We start from the raw sequence: 14913 nt of genomic DNA on the forward strand, positions 1-14913 counted from the left end.
TTTTTTTGAGACAGAGTCTTGCTCTGTTGCCCAGGCTGGAGTGCAGTGGCATGATCTCAGCTTACTGCAACCACTGCCTCCTGGGTTCAAGGGATTCTCCTGCCTCAGCCTCCTGAGTAGCTGGGATCACAGGTGCATGCCACCATGCGCAACTAATTTTTGCATTTTTAGTAGAGGTGGGGTTTCACCATGTTGACCAGACTGGTCTTAAACTCCTGACCTCAAGTGATCGGCCTGCCTCGGCCTCCCAAAGTGCTGGGATTACAGGCATCAGACACCAGGCCCGGCCCCTTTTTTCCTTTTATAGATTACATTTTGATGTGAAAATCTTTACCTAACCAAAGTCCACAAAATTTATTGTCTATTTTTTCCTAAAGATTGTAGTTTTGATCTCACATTTAGGTCCACGATCCATTTTAACTTAATTTTTGTATGTTGTGCAAGGTATGGATTCAAGTCAATTTTTTTCTTGATGGATATTCAATTGTTTCAACATCATTTGTGGAAAATCTGACCTTTCTTAAGTGAATTGCATTTGAAACTTTGTTGAAAATCAATTGGTGAATTGTCCCCTTTAAATTTATATGCATATATTGAAGCCCTAACCCCCAATGTGATAGTATTTGGAGACAGGGCCTTTGGGAGATCCTTAGGTTTAGATGAGGTCATGAGAGTGGGGCCCTCATGATGGAATTAGTGCCCTTACAAGAAGAGATACCAGACAGCAGGTGGTTTTTCTCTCTCTACATGAATTCACGGAGGAAGGGCCATGGGAGCACAAAGCCAGAAGGGTGTCTTCAAGCCAGGGAGAGGGCAATCAATAGAACTTGACAATGTTAGCATCTTGACCTCAGACTTCCAGCCATTAAAACTGTGAGAAAATAAATTTCTGTTGGTTAAGCCATTCAATCTATGGTAGTTTTTGTAATGGCAAAGCTGACTGAGCTAATTAAAATGGCAATATATGTATAGTTGATTTATGGACTCTTCATTCTGCTACATCAATCTATTTGTCTAACTTGATATCAATCCCACATTGCCTCGGCTAATGTAGCTTTAAAGTAAGCTTTGAAATCAGGTAGAGTTAGTCTTCCAACCTTTCATTTTCTCTAAATTGTTCATATAAATTTTTGGTCCATATAAATTCTAGGTCCATATAAATTTTAAAATCATCTTGTCAATTTCAACAAAAAAATCTTAATAACATTTTGATTGGGATTGCAGTGAATGTATAGATCCATCTGGGATAATAATACTGACTCTTACAACGTATGAACATAATATCTTCAGTTTTCTCTTGGAATCATTTTGTAATTTTCAGTGAACAGATTTTGCACATCTTTTACAAATTTATCTGTAACTACTCCCTAGTTTTTGATGTCATCATAAGTGGTATTTTTAATTTCAATTTCTAATTGTTTGTTGCTTGATTAAATCATGGGTACCTACAAGATTATTTATTGATATTTTTCAAAATGGCTCAGGAAAAGTTAGTGGACTTAAAGTCCTTTAAATACTACTGAAATATTCTAAAAATAATCTTGCACTTTTCCTAAGTGTATGGAATAGGGAATAAGGCATTTATCACATAGCATACCTTTCTCAAATACTTCTCATTTTCATTTCATTGTATGAACAAGGAATAAGAACCATGCAACGGCAAATACAGTTGCAAATGCTCCTTTAATGCAGATACAGTCTTAATCAGAATATGTGAGTAATGTTACACTCAAAGAGTTTTTTCGCAAGGATTTAGAGGACTTTAAAACATTTCTTTTATAGGCATCAGAGGTGATTAGTGTAATGACAGTGAATCTAGCCAATTAAAATCTTTGTTGCCTGTCCACAGTATGATTTATAACGAGTCATGATTTATTAACAATTGTATAAAGGAAAAATTAAGAAGCAATCATTTTGACATGGAAGGAATGAGAATGATAGAGACACAAAACACTGGCTGAGTTCATTAGCAAGAAAATTAACTCCAAATGAAACATTTTTAGATCAATTTTTGAAGAGATTTTCAAATTTACATTATTTTTTCTTATCTTGTGGCACCTGAAGGGAATTATTTGTCTGAATGACATGTTGAAGAACAATAATGAGAGACTGAATTGTTTTTATAAGTAGCTCAATTTCCACCACAGAAAATGACCTTATGTTTTAGACAGTAGAGATAAATAAACCATTTTATTTATGGAAAAGTACTAAGATACCCTGATGTTTCTCCAGCCTTCTATGAAAAGCTGATACCTTTTCTGTAAACAATCATTCATGTAGGCAGGTCCTTAGCTTTCCTCTAGAAGAAAAGTCCTCTTTCAAAAATCTCCTTGCATTTAACAGAAACTTTCTAAACAACCAATTTCCCAACTTACTTAAAACTAGTGTATTTTTTTATATTGGTCAGTTACTGATAATTTTTACCAATTATAATGAGCTAAATCAAGAATTTAGGCATACCTGAGTCTAAGGTATACACTAAGACATTAGCAAGATGATGATGAAGATGATGATGATGATGATGATGATGATGATGATGATTATTATTATTATTATCATTTTGAGACGGAGTCTCGCTCTGTCACCGAGGCTGGAGTGCAGTGGCCGGAGCTCAGCTCACTGCAAGCTCCGCCTCCCGGGTTCACGCCATTCTCCTGCCTCAGCCTCCCGAGTAGCTGGGACTACAGGCGCCCGCCACCTCGCCTGGCTAGTTTTTTGTGTTTTTTAGTAGAGACGGGGTTTCACCGTGTTCGCCAGGATGGTCTCGATCTCCTGACCTCGTGATCCGCCCGTCTCGGCCTCCCAAAGTGCTGGGATTACAGGCTTGAGCCACCGCGCCCGACCAGCAAGATTATTAAGTAAATTCAAACAACAACAGCAACAACAACAATTTTCTTTAGTATAACTAACTTTATATTTCAGGTGAAGGTGTTCAGAGAAGTTCAGAGTAAGGATTCAAATTCTGTTTATTAAATTATCTTCATTATTGTGGAGGTGGTCTAGTCCAAATGCTAAGGTGCTCCTATACAAGTATCAATCATTTGAGATATGAAAGGGAGGTTACCTGTGTGTGTATAATTTTTTTATGAATTATGGTTTCTCTAAAATCAGGATATAGTTTCCATTAATCCTCTAATAAGTTCCTTGACATCAAAGTCCAATGGGCTATTATATCACAGGTATCTTTTAATTAAGGTCTATATAATGGATCCAGGCATCTTCAGAGCAACAGGCAGCTTCTACATGCTTATGTATTTGGGTCCTGTGCTGTGCCTGGCTTCCAGGTTCTAACATCCCATTTGGAGATTGTTGTAAGTTCAGCTACTCTTCCATGCCAGAACAGACTAATTACAAAAAGTTACTACAAATGAATACCTAAAAGTGAAATAAATCAAGGGGATGATGAGGACCTAACAAATCTCAGTATGATTACTGCATAGGTGGTAAAGCAGGATGTAGCTGATGATGAGACTGCAGCAATGATACGGGAGCAGCTCTCACAGCAGGGAGTGCCAGAGCAAGCCTTTGAGGAGAAAAATGGCATGACCCGATTTGCTTTAGAGAATTGATTTGCTTTAATGAGTTGATTTGTATCCTTTCAAAAGATATGTTGAAGCCCTAGCCCTCAAATCTGTGAATGTAATTATATTTGAAAATAAGGTCTTCCAGATGTAATCAAGTTACAGTGCTGCCATACCGGATCAGGGTGGGCCCTACATTCAATGACTGGTGTTCTCATAAAGAAAGATTTTGATACAGAGGCACACGCAGAGGGAAGACAGCCATGTGAAGACAGTGACAGAAACTAAAGTGATGTAGCTCCAAGCCAAAAAATGCCAAGGACTGGTGGGAACCACTAAAAGCTAGGAGTGAGGCATGGAACAGATTCCTCCCTAGAGCTTCAAGTGTCTGGTGACACTTTGACTTTGGCTATCTAGCCTCCACACCTGTGAAAGAATAAATTGCTATTGTCTTAGCCACCCGGTTTGTGGTAATTTATTATGGCCACACTAAGGAACTTAATACAAATACTTTATCAGCATCACAAACAGGGGAATGGATGAAAAGTGAGCAAGACTGGACAAAGGGAGACCAACTAGGTGGCTGTCCTATAATTTAGGTGACAGACAGATCATGGTGGCACTAACAGGAACAGCAGCATGAGGATGGTGAGAAGCAGGTTGAGAGTTGAAGTTGAGAGTTATTTAGGAGGTAGAATGAACAGGATTCATTATTATGAGAGGAAATTTTAGGAGAAGAAAGAGTCAAGGATAATGTCCAAATTTCTGGTTTTATAAACACTTATAATATCAACTTTATTATAGTTGGAAAAGAATAGATTTGGTTGGAGTCGGAGAGTAAATGAGTTTACTTTTGTCCAAGGGATATGTGAGATACCTGTGTGATAGCTAAGTTGACTTACCCCATAGGAAAAAGCTCTGGGGTGGAGATAAAATGTTACTATGATATTCTTTGCTTCTCCTATAGCACTTAGTACCTCAATTATTTTAGTCTCCTCTTTATCTGTACATCCTGAAGAGGAGAATAACTCAGGCCAGAAAAGTGAGAGGATAGCATCTTTTTGTTTTATTTTGTTTTGTATTGTTTTGTTTTGTGTTGGACAGCCACAAATCCAGAACAACAGAAATAAAAACTCCCACCGGACACTGTGTTACTTTTTCTGTAGATTATTCACTATAATCCTCACAAGAATAATCTTCACTAAAAGCCAAATTAATTATAATATTCACTAAAATGAAAAAGAAAAAAAAAAAAACAAAAGCAAAACAATAAACCCCAAGAGTCTCGGGTGCTGGAAAGAGAAGGGTCCCAAGGCTGGAGAAACAAGCTGGAGCTGCACAGGAGTCATGAGGGCTGGGTGAAGGAGCCTGGTGATGACCCCTTGGGAGAGGATGACTGGGATTGAGTCCTTCAAAGGCCAGAGTCCTGGAGCATTTCGACACAAAAGGCACACGCAGTATAAATAACTCTCTCTGTCAGCCCAAGTAAATGTCAAGAGTCTTTCTCTGAGAGAAACAGAAACCCAAGCCTTGGAACTGGAAGATCTGAATTCTTTCAGTGTTATCTTCAAGTTACAGGGATATTAAGCCAAAACGTATCCTTGCAGAGGCAAATATGAAACATATAAAATAGGTATATAGAAATGCTTCAATAACATGGGCACAAGAAAATCATCCCTCAGCCCACTAACTCCACTGAAAATGGGTATGTGGTAGAAAATAAAAATACCAAAATCCCAACCCCACCCAAGATAAGCACACCACAGCTATGCTGAACCACACAAGGAAGGAAAGTTGGTGGAAGTGGCAAATACAAGAATGTGAATCCCAAAAGTGAAACTAACAGGAAGTTTCAAAGAATTTGACATTCTAATATTAATTTCTAAAGACATTCAGCAAAAAAAGATGATATAAGAAACAATGTAAAAGATATTTAAGACATCCATTGCAGCAACATGGATGCAGTTGGAGGCCATTATCTTGAACTAGTTAATGCAGAAACAGAAAGCCAAATACACATGTTTTCACTCAGAAGTGGGAGCTGAACATTGGGTTCATATGAACACCATCATGGGAACAATAGACATTAGAGAGTCAAAAAGAGGGGAGGCAGAGATGGAGGCAAGGGTTGAAAAACTACCTATTAGGTACTATGTTCACTACCTGAGCAATGGGAGTATTAGAAACCTAAACCTTAGCATCACACAGTATACCCATGTAACAAACCTGTACATGTACCTTCTGAATCAAAATTAAAAATATAAATAAATAAATGAAAAGAAAAAAGATATTTAAAAATAATAAAATAATGGCAAGGATAATACCTCACATTTATCAAGCACTTAGTATTTTCCAGGCATTATTCTAGTATGCATACATACTATACACATTATTTGGCCTGTTAATCACCTTGGCCCTATGTGGCAAGTACTATTATTCTACTTTTACAAACCATGAAGCTGAAACAGAGAGATGAACATCAACAAGATCACATATTTCATAAATAATGGAGCTGGGGTTTGAACCCAGGAAGTCTCATTTCAGAGCTTACACTTTGGTGCACCAAGTAGAAATTCTAAAATTACTTTTATAAAATAGTCATTGGAACCTACTCAGTTATTAATTGAACCGAAGACTTGATACAATTGAAGGAAGAAAATTGCATGACCATCTGAGAAAATCTGTCCAGCTTCTATTACAAATGTAGCACCAAATGACACACAGAGAGAAGATACAAATGTGAATAAGGAGGTAAGGACATGATGATGAGGTTAAGTCTAGGTCACTAAGAGTTTCAAAATGGGAGAAGAGAGAAAGTGGGGGAAAGAATATATGCAGAAACAATGCTGAGAATTTTCTAGAATTGAAAAAAACTGCATTCTCAAAAGTAGGAGATGCACAGAGTTTTATTTATTCTTCATTTATCGATATATATATATATATATCTGTACCTACATTAATTATAGCAAAAATACATAATGTCAAAGACAGAAACAGCTACCAGAGATAGAGACAGTTTACCTATAAAGGAATGGTGATTTGACTGACTGCAGAACATGAATGTAAGAAGACAATGTAATAACACTTCAAATGCTAAAGAAAAATGAAATTCGACCTAGATATTTATACCTAACCCAAAATTCATTCATGTGTAGGCAAGGGCAGAATGTATAAGCTAATCATCTTTTCAAGTAATAAATCTAAAATAAATGAGGTGGGTTATAGAAGCAATAGTGGGCAAAGAAATTTGCAGACAAGTTGATAAATGTTAAATAATTAGGTTTTGGTTGTGTCTGAAAAAATACAGTAATAATAATGATTAATATTTCGGGACCAGTAGAAAACTACCTAGAAGATGGGTAGGAATAATTAATTTGGAGTTCAACACACTTAATATTATTTTATTATTCAAGAGAGGAATAGAGCTATTGATTAGTGTTACATGTTAAATATACATATTAAAATTTAAAGGTTAATCATTAAAAGAATAGAAGGTAAAACTTCTAAAGGAAGGAACGACATAAGTACAATGACTATGACAATAGAAGGAAAAGAAAAAAATAATATATTGATCCAGAATGAAACAGAAGAATATTTCACAGTGTAAACTTTTAAATACAAATTTAAAAGCTCACATATATGAATACATATATATACAATAAATTATAGACACATTTATAGACACATGAGCCATGAGGAAGCATACAGTCAGCTTCAGAATGGTGATATTAGGAAGGAGAGGAAGTACGGAGTGGGATACAAAAGCGGCTTGAATAGTTTTTATAACATTTTACTTCTAATAAATACTAATCAAATTCAAATATGGAAAAATATTAAAATGCCATATCCAGTACTTAATTTCCATACTATAATTTTTTGGTTTTATCTTTTCTTTTTTGTTTGTTTATTTGTTTTTGAGACAGAGTCTCACTCTGGCACACAGGCTGGAGGGCAGTGGTGTGATCTCGTTCACTGCAACCTCTACCTCCTGGGTTCAAGCGATTCTCCTACTTCAGCCTCCCTAGTAGCTGGAATTACAGACTTGTGCCACCACAACCGGCTAATTTTTGTATTTTTAGTAGAGACAGTGTTTCATCATGTTGGCCAGGCTGGTCTCAAACTCCTGACCTCAAGTGGTCTGCCTGCCTCAGCCTACCAAAATGCTGGGATTACAAGCATGAGCCACCATGCCCAGTGAAAGTTTATTAATTTTTTAAAAGAAAAAAATATATACATCAGAAGATAAAACAAAGGAGCAAGTTCAGGAATGTTAATTAACTTTTCCATGATCACAGGCTATGAGGTGAAAACAAACAAGGAAATACAGATTTCTAATATCAATGTCTGTTCAACTAACTTCGGCTAATTCATTTTTGCATTAACATGAACAGGGCCTGGCATGTGGCACAGGTGTTCAGAATGAGAGGCAACAGCTGGGAAAGTTCTTGGAGGGAAGTTCCTTGCTGACAGTGGTTTGGTATTAAATGCCACCATTTAACAGGTAGCCTCAGGGTTGCACTTGGCATTCGGGGGTCTGTTCTAGTTGGAAGGAAGTCAACTCTCAAAGAATCAGAAGCTATGACCTAAGAAAACTTAAAGATCATCTAGTTCAATTGGCTTAGTTTACAGGAGCTTAACTGGCTTGCTCAAAGTCAATCAATGAGTGGTTGACTCAAATTCTAATGCTATGTCAATTTTACCAGTGCACTAAACTTTATCAAGAGGTAGCAGAACATTGCTGGTATGATGATGTGGTGATGATGATGACAAAGATGATGACGTAGATAAAGATGATGGTGGTAGTGATGATGACAGCTCAGAATTTAAACTAAATTCTAGGCACTCACCCAAATTCTTTGTAAATATCCTTTTGATTCCTCATCCAATAACCCCAGTAGTCAGGTATAATCATAATCACCATTTCAGATAAAAGAAATTCTTCTCAGTGACTAATCATTAATAAATGACAGAACAGGTTCCAAACCAGGCAATCTGACTCTGAACTGGATCTCTTAACCATATGCTGTGCTGAAGACTCAAATGTTAGGGGAAAGAAGGGAAGGTGGCCACTGGGAGCTTGATCCCATCCCTGTTGGGTACAACTTGGTCTACCATATTTCCTGTTACTGGAGATGCAAAGTGGATATTCGGTTTAGAATTTGCCATCCTCTGATGTTCATATGTATTCCATGTGGTTTCAAGTCAAGTAGGGATTTTGAAGCAATGGTAAGTCAAAGTATAAATGGATGGACTTATGAGTTATTGAACTAAATGTGAAGTGACTGCTCTTAAACACACCTTTAGTTTTCATATATATAGGGAATACTTCTGTAAAAAGTAAACATTTTACCCTCTCCTTGGTGTGTATAAACCCTTATCACAGCAAGAAAAGAAAAAAAAAGATATTTGAGCCAAACAATACTTCATAATTTGCTTTATGTCAACTAAAGTGAAAATGACTCAAAGTTTTCTAATAATAAGATGCTATTGGTTAAAGGATGTTAATAATACTGTTTATAAGATGACTCAATTTATGACTCTACTATCTGCACTCAACAAGAAAAGAAAGCTTGTTACTTTTAGAGGCAGAACTGTATGGTGGTCAGGAGTCTGAGTTCTGGAGAAAGGGTATTGAGTTTACATTTCAGCAATGACACTAAATTTTCTACTGTGTGCTTAATCAGTACTAGTATTTATGCACTCTCAAATTTAAAAAGAATGGTCAAGCATATATTCATTTCACTCAGTCTCCAGCCAGCAACTTATCAGTATTTTAATTACCTGCTGAACAACCTCAAGAGAATAAAACCAAAATTCTCAGTATACACAAATTTTATTTGTGAGAAAAACACAATCTAAAATTCTGTTCTGTACACATAGAGAATGCTGGCTATAAAATTTGTATTCCAAGTATAAAAATTATATAGTTTGTAAACACGCATAGCTATTACCCAAAGGATATAAACAGCTGCCCAAAAGATTTTATATATCAAAGTTATATCAATTTCCAAGTAATTTAGAAGGAAACAAGTGAAACAAATCAATTCGATTTGCAAAATGTTGGAATTTCTCATGAAAAATATTGAAATGCAAACAAAAGATTTAAAAAACCTAGACCCAGTGAAAAACATGTTACAGACATAGGATATCAAAATGTTAAAACGTCAAAAAATCAAAACAAGAAAATAATCAAGATGGGTTAACTTAATAGGCTTCCTTCATTTGAAGCAAAATACAGCTTTTAAAGAGGCATAGCTTAGTGATAGAAATCACAAAATGGCATCCAGATGCCACACAGTTTGCAGAAATGGTTTGTTGGTTTACAGAGCTCTTTAAAAAAATCGGATTACAAAATCACATTTCATATTTTTAAAATCTAGTTGGTTTTTTTTTTTTTTCTGCTTTTCTTAAAAAGCCGAGGTTACTTTCTTACAGAGCAGCAGCGTGGTGGAGTTCAGTAATTTCTGTCCTCATCACATTAGGTGTTCCAGTTTGCCACCTGTTTTACTAACCTATTGTAGTATTTACATCGCTAGCCTGCCCCCTATGGTCAAGCGAGCTCATAACTCCTATCCACTGCCAGGCAAATTCAAGTCGTGAATGTGATCGATGGCAGAAGGAACTTTAAGACTAGACATTATTTAAGAGGTTCATTTGTTCATCTACTCAATCATTCCCTCATTCATTTGTTCAAAAAAATATGTGGATATTTGATAAAAGCCAGATACTGGGTTCAAATAAGAATATAAACATTTGGGACTTCTTTTCATTTAGGTATTATGCAATCATACATCTAGAGGAGCTTACCAAGGTGTATGAAATATAGTTGAGGACACAATATTAGCAAATTTTAGGAAATGAAATAAATTCTAAAGAGTTCCAATAATTTAAATGGTCCCAAAGGATGGAGAATTAAAAGAAAGAAGGGGTGGTCAACAAGGTAAAATCATGGTTGAGAAGTGAAGTCAAATGAAGAAAAAAATAAAAAGACCATTTCATGAGGTAAGTAGCAAATCTCTGGTGACATGTAAGAGGGCACTTAGAGTAGATAATAAAACCAGCTTCCATAGCGAGAAAGTGCGAATAAGAGCATAAGAAAGAAAGAGATGTGAGTTAAATGGGGGTAAGGGATCGTGGATGTGAAGAGAAAGTGTGGGGCTGGATGCAGACAGGGAGGTGGGTTGGTTATTTTATAGGCTGTGGGAGATGCCAAGTGAAGAGGACTGAATATGTGCAAAAGAAAGTCTTGGCACCAGAAAGTTCACAAGAATAACCATAATTGAGAAGGAATTCAATCTAGTTAAAGAATCATTAACTTAAATTTTGATATTACAGCAAAATTTGGCAACTTTTCCATGAGCTACATCCATAGGTTACTTCTTGGTACAAATTTTAGGACGATATTTTCACAATGAAAGTTTTCTTTAATTGGCACCAACATTCAGTAACAATAAGCTACAAAAGAAAATCTGTTGATTCCCAATTAAGCCTTATTTTCTGGCATTCTACTTGTGACCTCAATGTTTGTAAATATTTCTGGTTCTTTGGTTCTGTTGGAAATAACATTGTTTTCCACAGAGGTGTTTAATCTTGGACCAATGAAATCAGGTGTCATCTTTCTATAAAATGCACCTGATTTCTATAAAATGCCATCTTTCAACATATTTAATAATCAAAGGAAAGCAAGATTAAGATACAGATCATAATGCATTTATACTAGAAAGATAATGTTTATTTCATTCTTCTGTATACCTACACCAAACATACTATTTCTTCCAACTTTGACATTGAAAAAAATCTAATAGCAACTACATGTTCATCAGATAAGGATCAAATGAACTCAGTAGGAGAAAAAAGGAAAGTTGAGAGTAGTTACTTCTGAATTTTCATAAGGTAATATTACTTCTGAATTTTCATAAGGTAATAGAGCCTGAGTAAGATAACTTATCAGAATACTTTTATTTCACTTATTAAGCTGTGAAACAGTCAGAAAGACAATAAAACCTGTCATCTGATTGTAGCTTAAAAAACAGTAACTTCCTAAATTACTTCTTAGAAGTTATTTGAAGCAAAAGGCTCATAATGTAATTTTTTAAATGAAGGCACAATTTGAAATGAAAACAAAACTGGCTGTTCCCATATGCTAGGAGTAAATTATGTCCTATTGCTGTCCCTCCCTAGGAGACGCTCCTGCACCTAAAATTCGATAGAAAAATAAGTGTTTATTGGTTGTTGCTCATTCAAGTAGTGTATATACATACAGCACTCAATGTTGAAAAGGTTCATCTATATTTAATGATAACTGAGATATACTGCTTATTGGAAAATGAGAGTAGGATACCAAAATATATTTGTCATACCTTCTGTAAAATGCATGGTAAAAAGTCAACTCAGTTTTTCCTTCATAATACATGAGAAGAACCCCCAAGTGCTTGCTTCTTGATGTCTTAGTTTAAAAATGGAGTATCAGTCTCACAGAAGTACACCTCTACTAGTCTAGCCTTCACAGCCTATCCCATAGTGAATCCAGATGTACATTACCTCCACCTACTCTTCCATCACACCCTAAGAGTGATGACAATTACCACCTACAAGTGAACCCTAGGAAAGCTTCACTGCCTTGTGATCATTGTGATGGCAGCGCTAGGCCATCTGGAGCTGCTGCTGCCATCACACTGGCCGCAGCAGGAAGGCATGGCCAGGTCTGCACACCCATGGAGTCAGCAGGAGCCGGGACAGGCGGGACCCCGACCCCTTCTGAGTTGGGATGGGAGCTCCCTGAGTGCCACTGCAGCTGCCCAAGCCACGACTATGGACCCAGGCATCCCTGTGCTCCAGAGCTGGGAGTAGGCAGGAGCCCTGTCCTCCAGGGCAGGGCTGTAGCCACCCAAGTCGTGGGCACGCAGGGGGAGGCAGGAGCTCTGTTCTCCTGGGTGCAGCTACAGCTGCCTGAAATCATGGCCATGAACCCGGGCCTCCGCTGTGTGGTTGGGAGGCTAGGAGCTGACAAGATCCCTGCCCTCTTGGAGGCAGCTAGACCCAGGCATTTCTGCACTCTTGGGGACCTGGGATCAGAAGTGCCCGCTCCCACTGCCTGGCTTCTCTCTGTTTTTGGCTACCATTCTGATTTTGGAGGAAAGTTGGGACTGAGCCCAGGTGCTGTCACAGCCCGGCCAGGTGTGCACATGATCAAGGCAGTGCTGACATGCCAGTACTCTGCCAATTCGCCCCCCTCTGGGCTTTGGGCACCAATAAGCATAGGAGGGAATCCAATGGTGGGCTGAGGGCAGCTTGGCGACAGCAGGAGGCAGACAGATTCCTGGGCAGAAAGGGAGTGGATGCCCAGCAATGCCCCATCTTCAGGCCAGGGAGGGCCTGAAGGCTGGAGGCCAGGCTGTCAGTCCCATGGACCGGAGTGGGAACTTGCAGTGTCTTTTCTGGACCTGCCTATTGCCGCTCATGAACCAATCAGCATGTACTTCCTCCCCTCTGAGGCCCATAAAAGCCTCAGGCTTAACCAGAGCAGAGCTGACGTTAGGATGACCAGCTGCAGAGAGGACCTAGGCACTGTAGGGCCTCCTCTCTGTTGAGAGCTGCAGATGATGGGACGACCAGCTGCAGAGAGGAGCTACCCTCTCTGCTAAGAGCTGAACACTCATTGGGACACCTTGGCTATGGAGAGGGGCTGCCCACTGCCAGTTTTCTCTGAGCTGTTCTACTGTTCAGTGAAGCTCCTCTTTGTCTTATTCAACCTCCACTTGTCTGCGAACCACATTTTTCCTGGTCACAGGTCAAGAGATCGGGAACCACGGAATGGAGAGGCTAAAAGAGTTGTAACACAGACAGGGCTGAAACATGCCCCTTGCTTGCCACATTGCAGGTGAAGACAAGGAGAGAAGAGCTGCAACCCTCTGGGGGGCACAGACTGGGGAGCTCCCCGAGCCAGGGCTCCCGCTTTGGGGCTATGCAGTTCCTGGTGTCTCTAAGCTTCCAGCACGACCACATTCCCGGTGCCAGCCGGGGAAGCTCCTTGTGGTGTGCCTGGTTCAGCCGCAACCTTACAAAGAGCTCATGCCAGTACCTGGAGCTGCGCACCTCACAGCAGCAGCCAGATTGTTTGCCTGTGCAGTGGCCGGACCCCATGCTCACTCACATGCCCCTTGCCACTTCATGCCTGACTTGCAGTCTCCCTTGAAGGTGTGGGAACCAGGTCGGTGGTGTGAACTGAGTGCAGTCTGCCAGGCCAAGTGGGCACACTGAGCCCAGTGGGCCCGAGCAAATCTCGGTCAAAGGCTCCACCAGCCACTGGTTTCCAGCCAGGAAATTGACACCTCAAAGATCCCATAACAATTGTTTGTACAAACAGGTTTGGGGATTTCAAAAATTTCAACCAACCATATTAATGATTCTAGGTAAAATCATTGCACAAAATGTAGCAGGGACTTCCTCTCTTTAAAGTTGTTATAGAGATTGCAATTAAGTACACAAACCTGAAAATGTTTCCAATTAATATAACACTGATTTATTAGAAATTAAGGAATTTATTCCACAACCTATTCAAACAGATTCCAAATCCAGCTGAAAATAAATAACAATTGATTTATCACCAAGGGTCCATATTTGATATTGGGATAAGTACTAAATAAAAAGCCTATTGTGCTAGGAGCTCAAAATTTCAGACAGGAATTTATGTAGCACTCAAACAAAAACCTGTATTACACATGATCTACTTACCCCTGCAAGGCTTTCTCTCCAAACCAGTCTCCTTTTCCTAAAGTTCTAAGAAAGACTGGGTCTTCACTTGGTGAGTCTTCACGAGTGACATTTACCTAAAAAGAGATACAATGAAAGTTTAAATCCACTGCTTACCCACAATGAACAAAGGAACACTAATTAATGAGGCTAATTCCATTTCTTGTTTATTTTCTTAATTTATTTTATAAAGAAAAAACATTTAAATTACCACTAACAGGACCAAAGAACAATATTACAAATTCCCAGGAAAACCACAAGAGCTTACCTCCAAATATTTTGTTATCCTTTCAAGTTATTTTAAAGAAATAATACATTACTAGTAAATTTGATCTCACTCCTCATCTCCATTCTAATTTTCCTGCCTTTATGAAGCAACCACTATAATGAAGCTAGTGAGCATTCTGTCCAACTTTTTTATGTGTTTATGTACATGTATTTTTAAAATGTATTAATAACATAAGTAGTATTCATCATTCTGCAACTTACTTTTTTCCCTTAGTATTGTTTTAATTATTTATTCCATGCTCTTAGGTATAAATCTATTTCATTCATTTTAGTGTGTGAGTTTTATCTCATTATGTAAATATATTTACTTATCCATAGCTTCTAAATTGGCAATTATATTGTCTGCCTGCCT

The 14913-nt window shown here is 38.1% G+C and overlaps 1 protein-coding gene across 1 annotated transcript in view; it reads right to left on the reverse strand.

Moving 5' to 3' along the window:
* Positions 1-14913, reverse strand: part of PRKG1 (protein kinase, cGMP-dependent, type I) — a 1334865-nt gene that overhangs the window by 219057 nt on the left and 1100895 nt on the right. Inside the window, exon 7 of the mRNA XM_011990275.1 lies at positions 14256-14350. Coding sequence (XP_011845665.1) covers positions 14256-14350 — 95 coding nt within the window. The remainder of the gene's footprint in view (positions 1-14255; positions 14351-14913) is intronic.

This window comes from Mandrillus leucophaeus, unplaced genomic scaffold (assembly GCF_000951045.1).
Source record: "Mandrillus leucophaeus isolate KB7577 unplaced genomic scaffold, Mleu.le_1.0 Scaffold376, whole genome shotgun sequence".
Taxonomy (NCBI): domain Eukaryota; kingdom Metazoa; phylum Chordata; class Mammalia; order Primates; family Cercopithecidae; genus Mandrillus; species Mandrillus leucophaeus.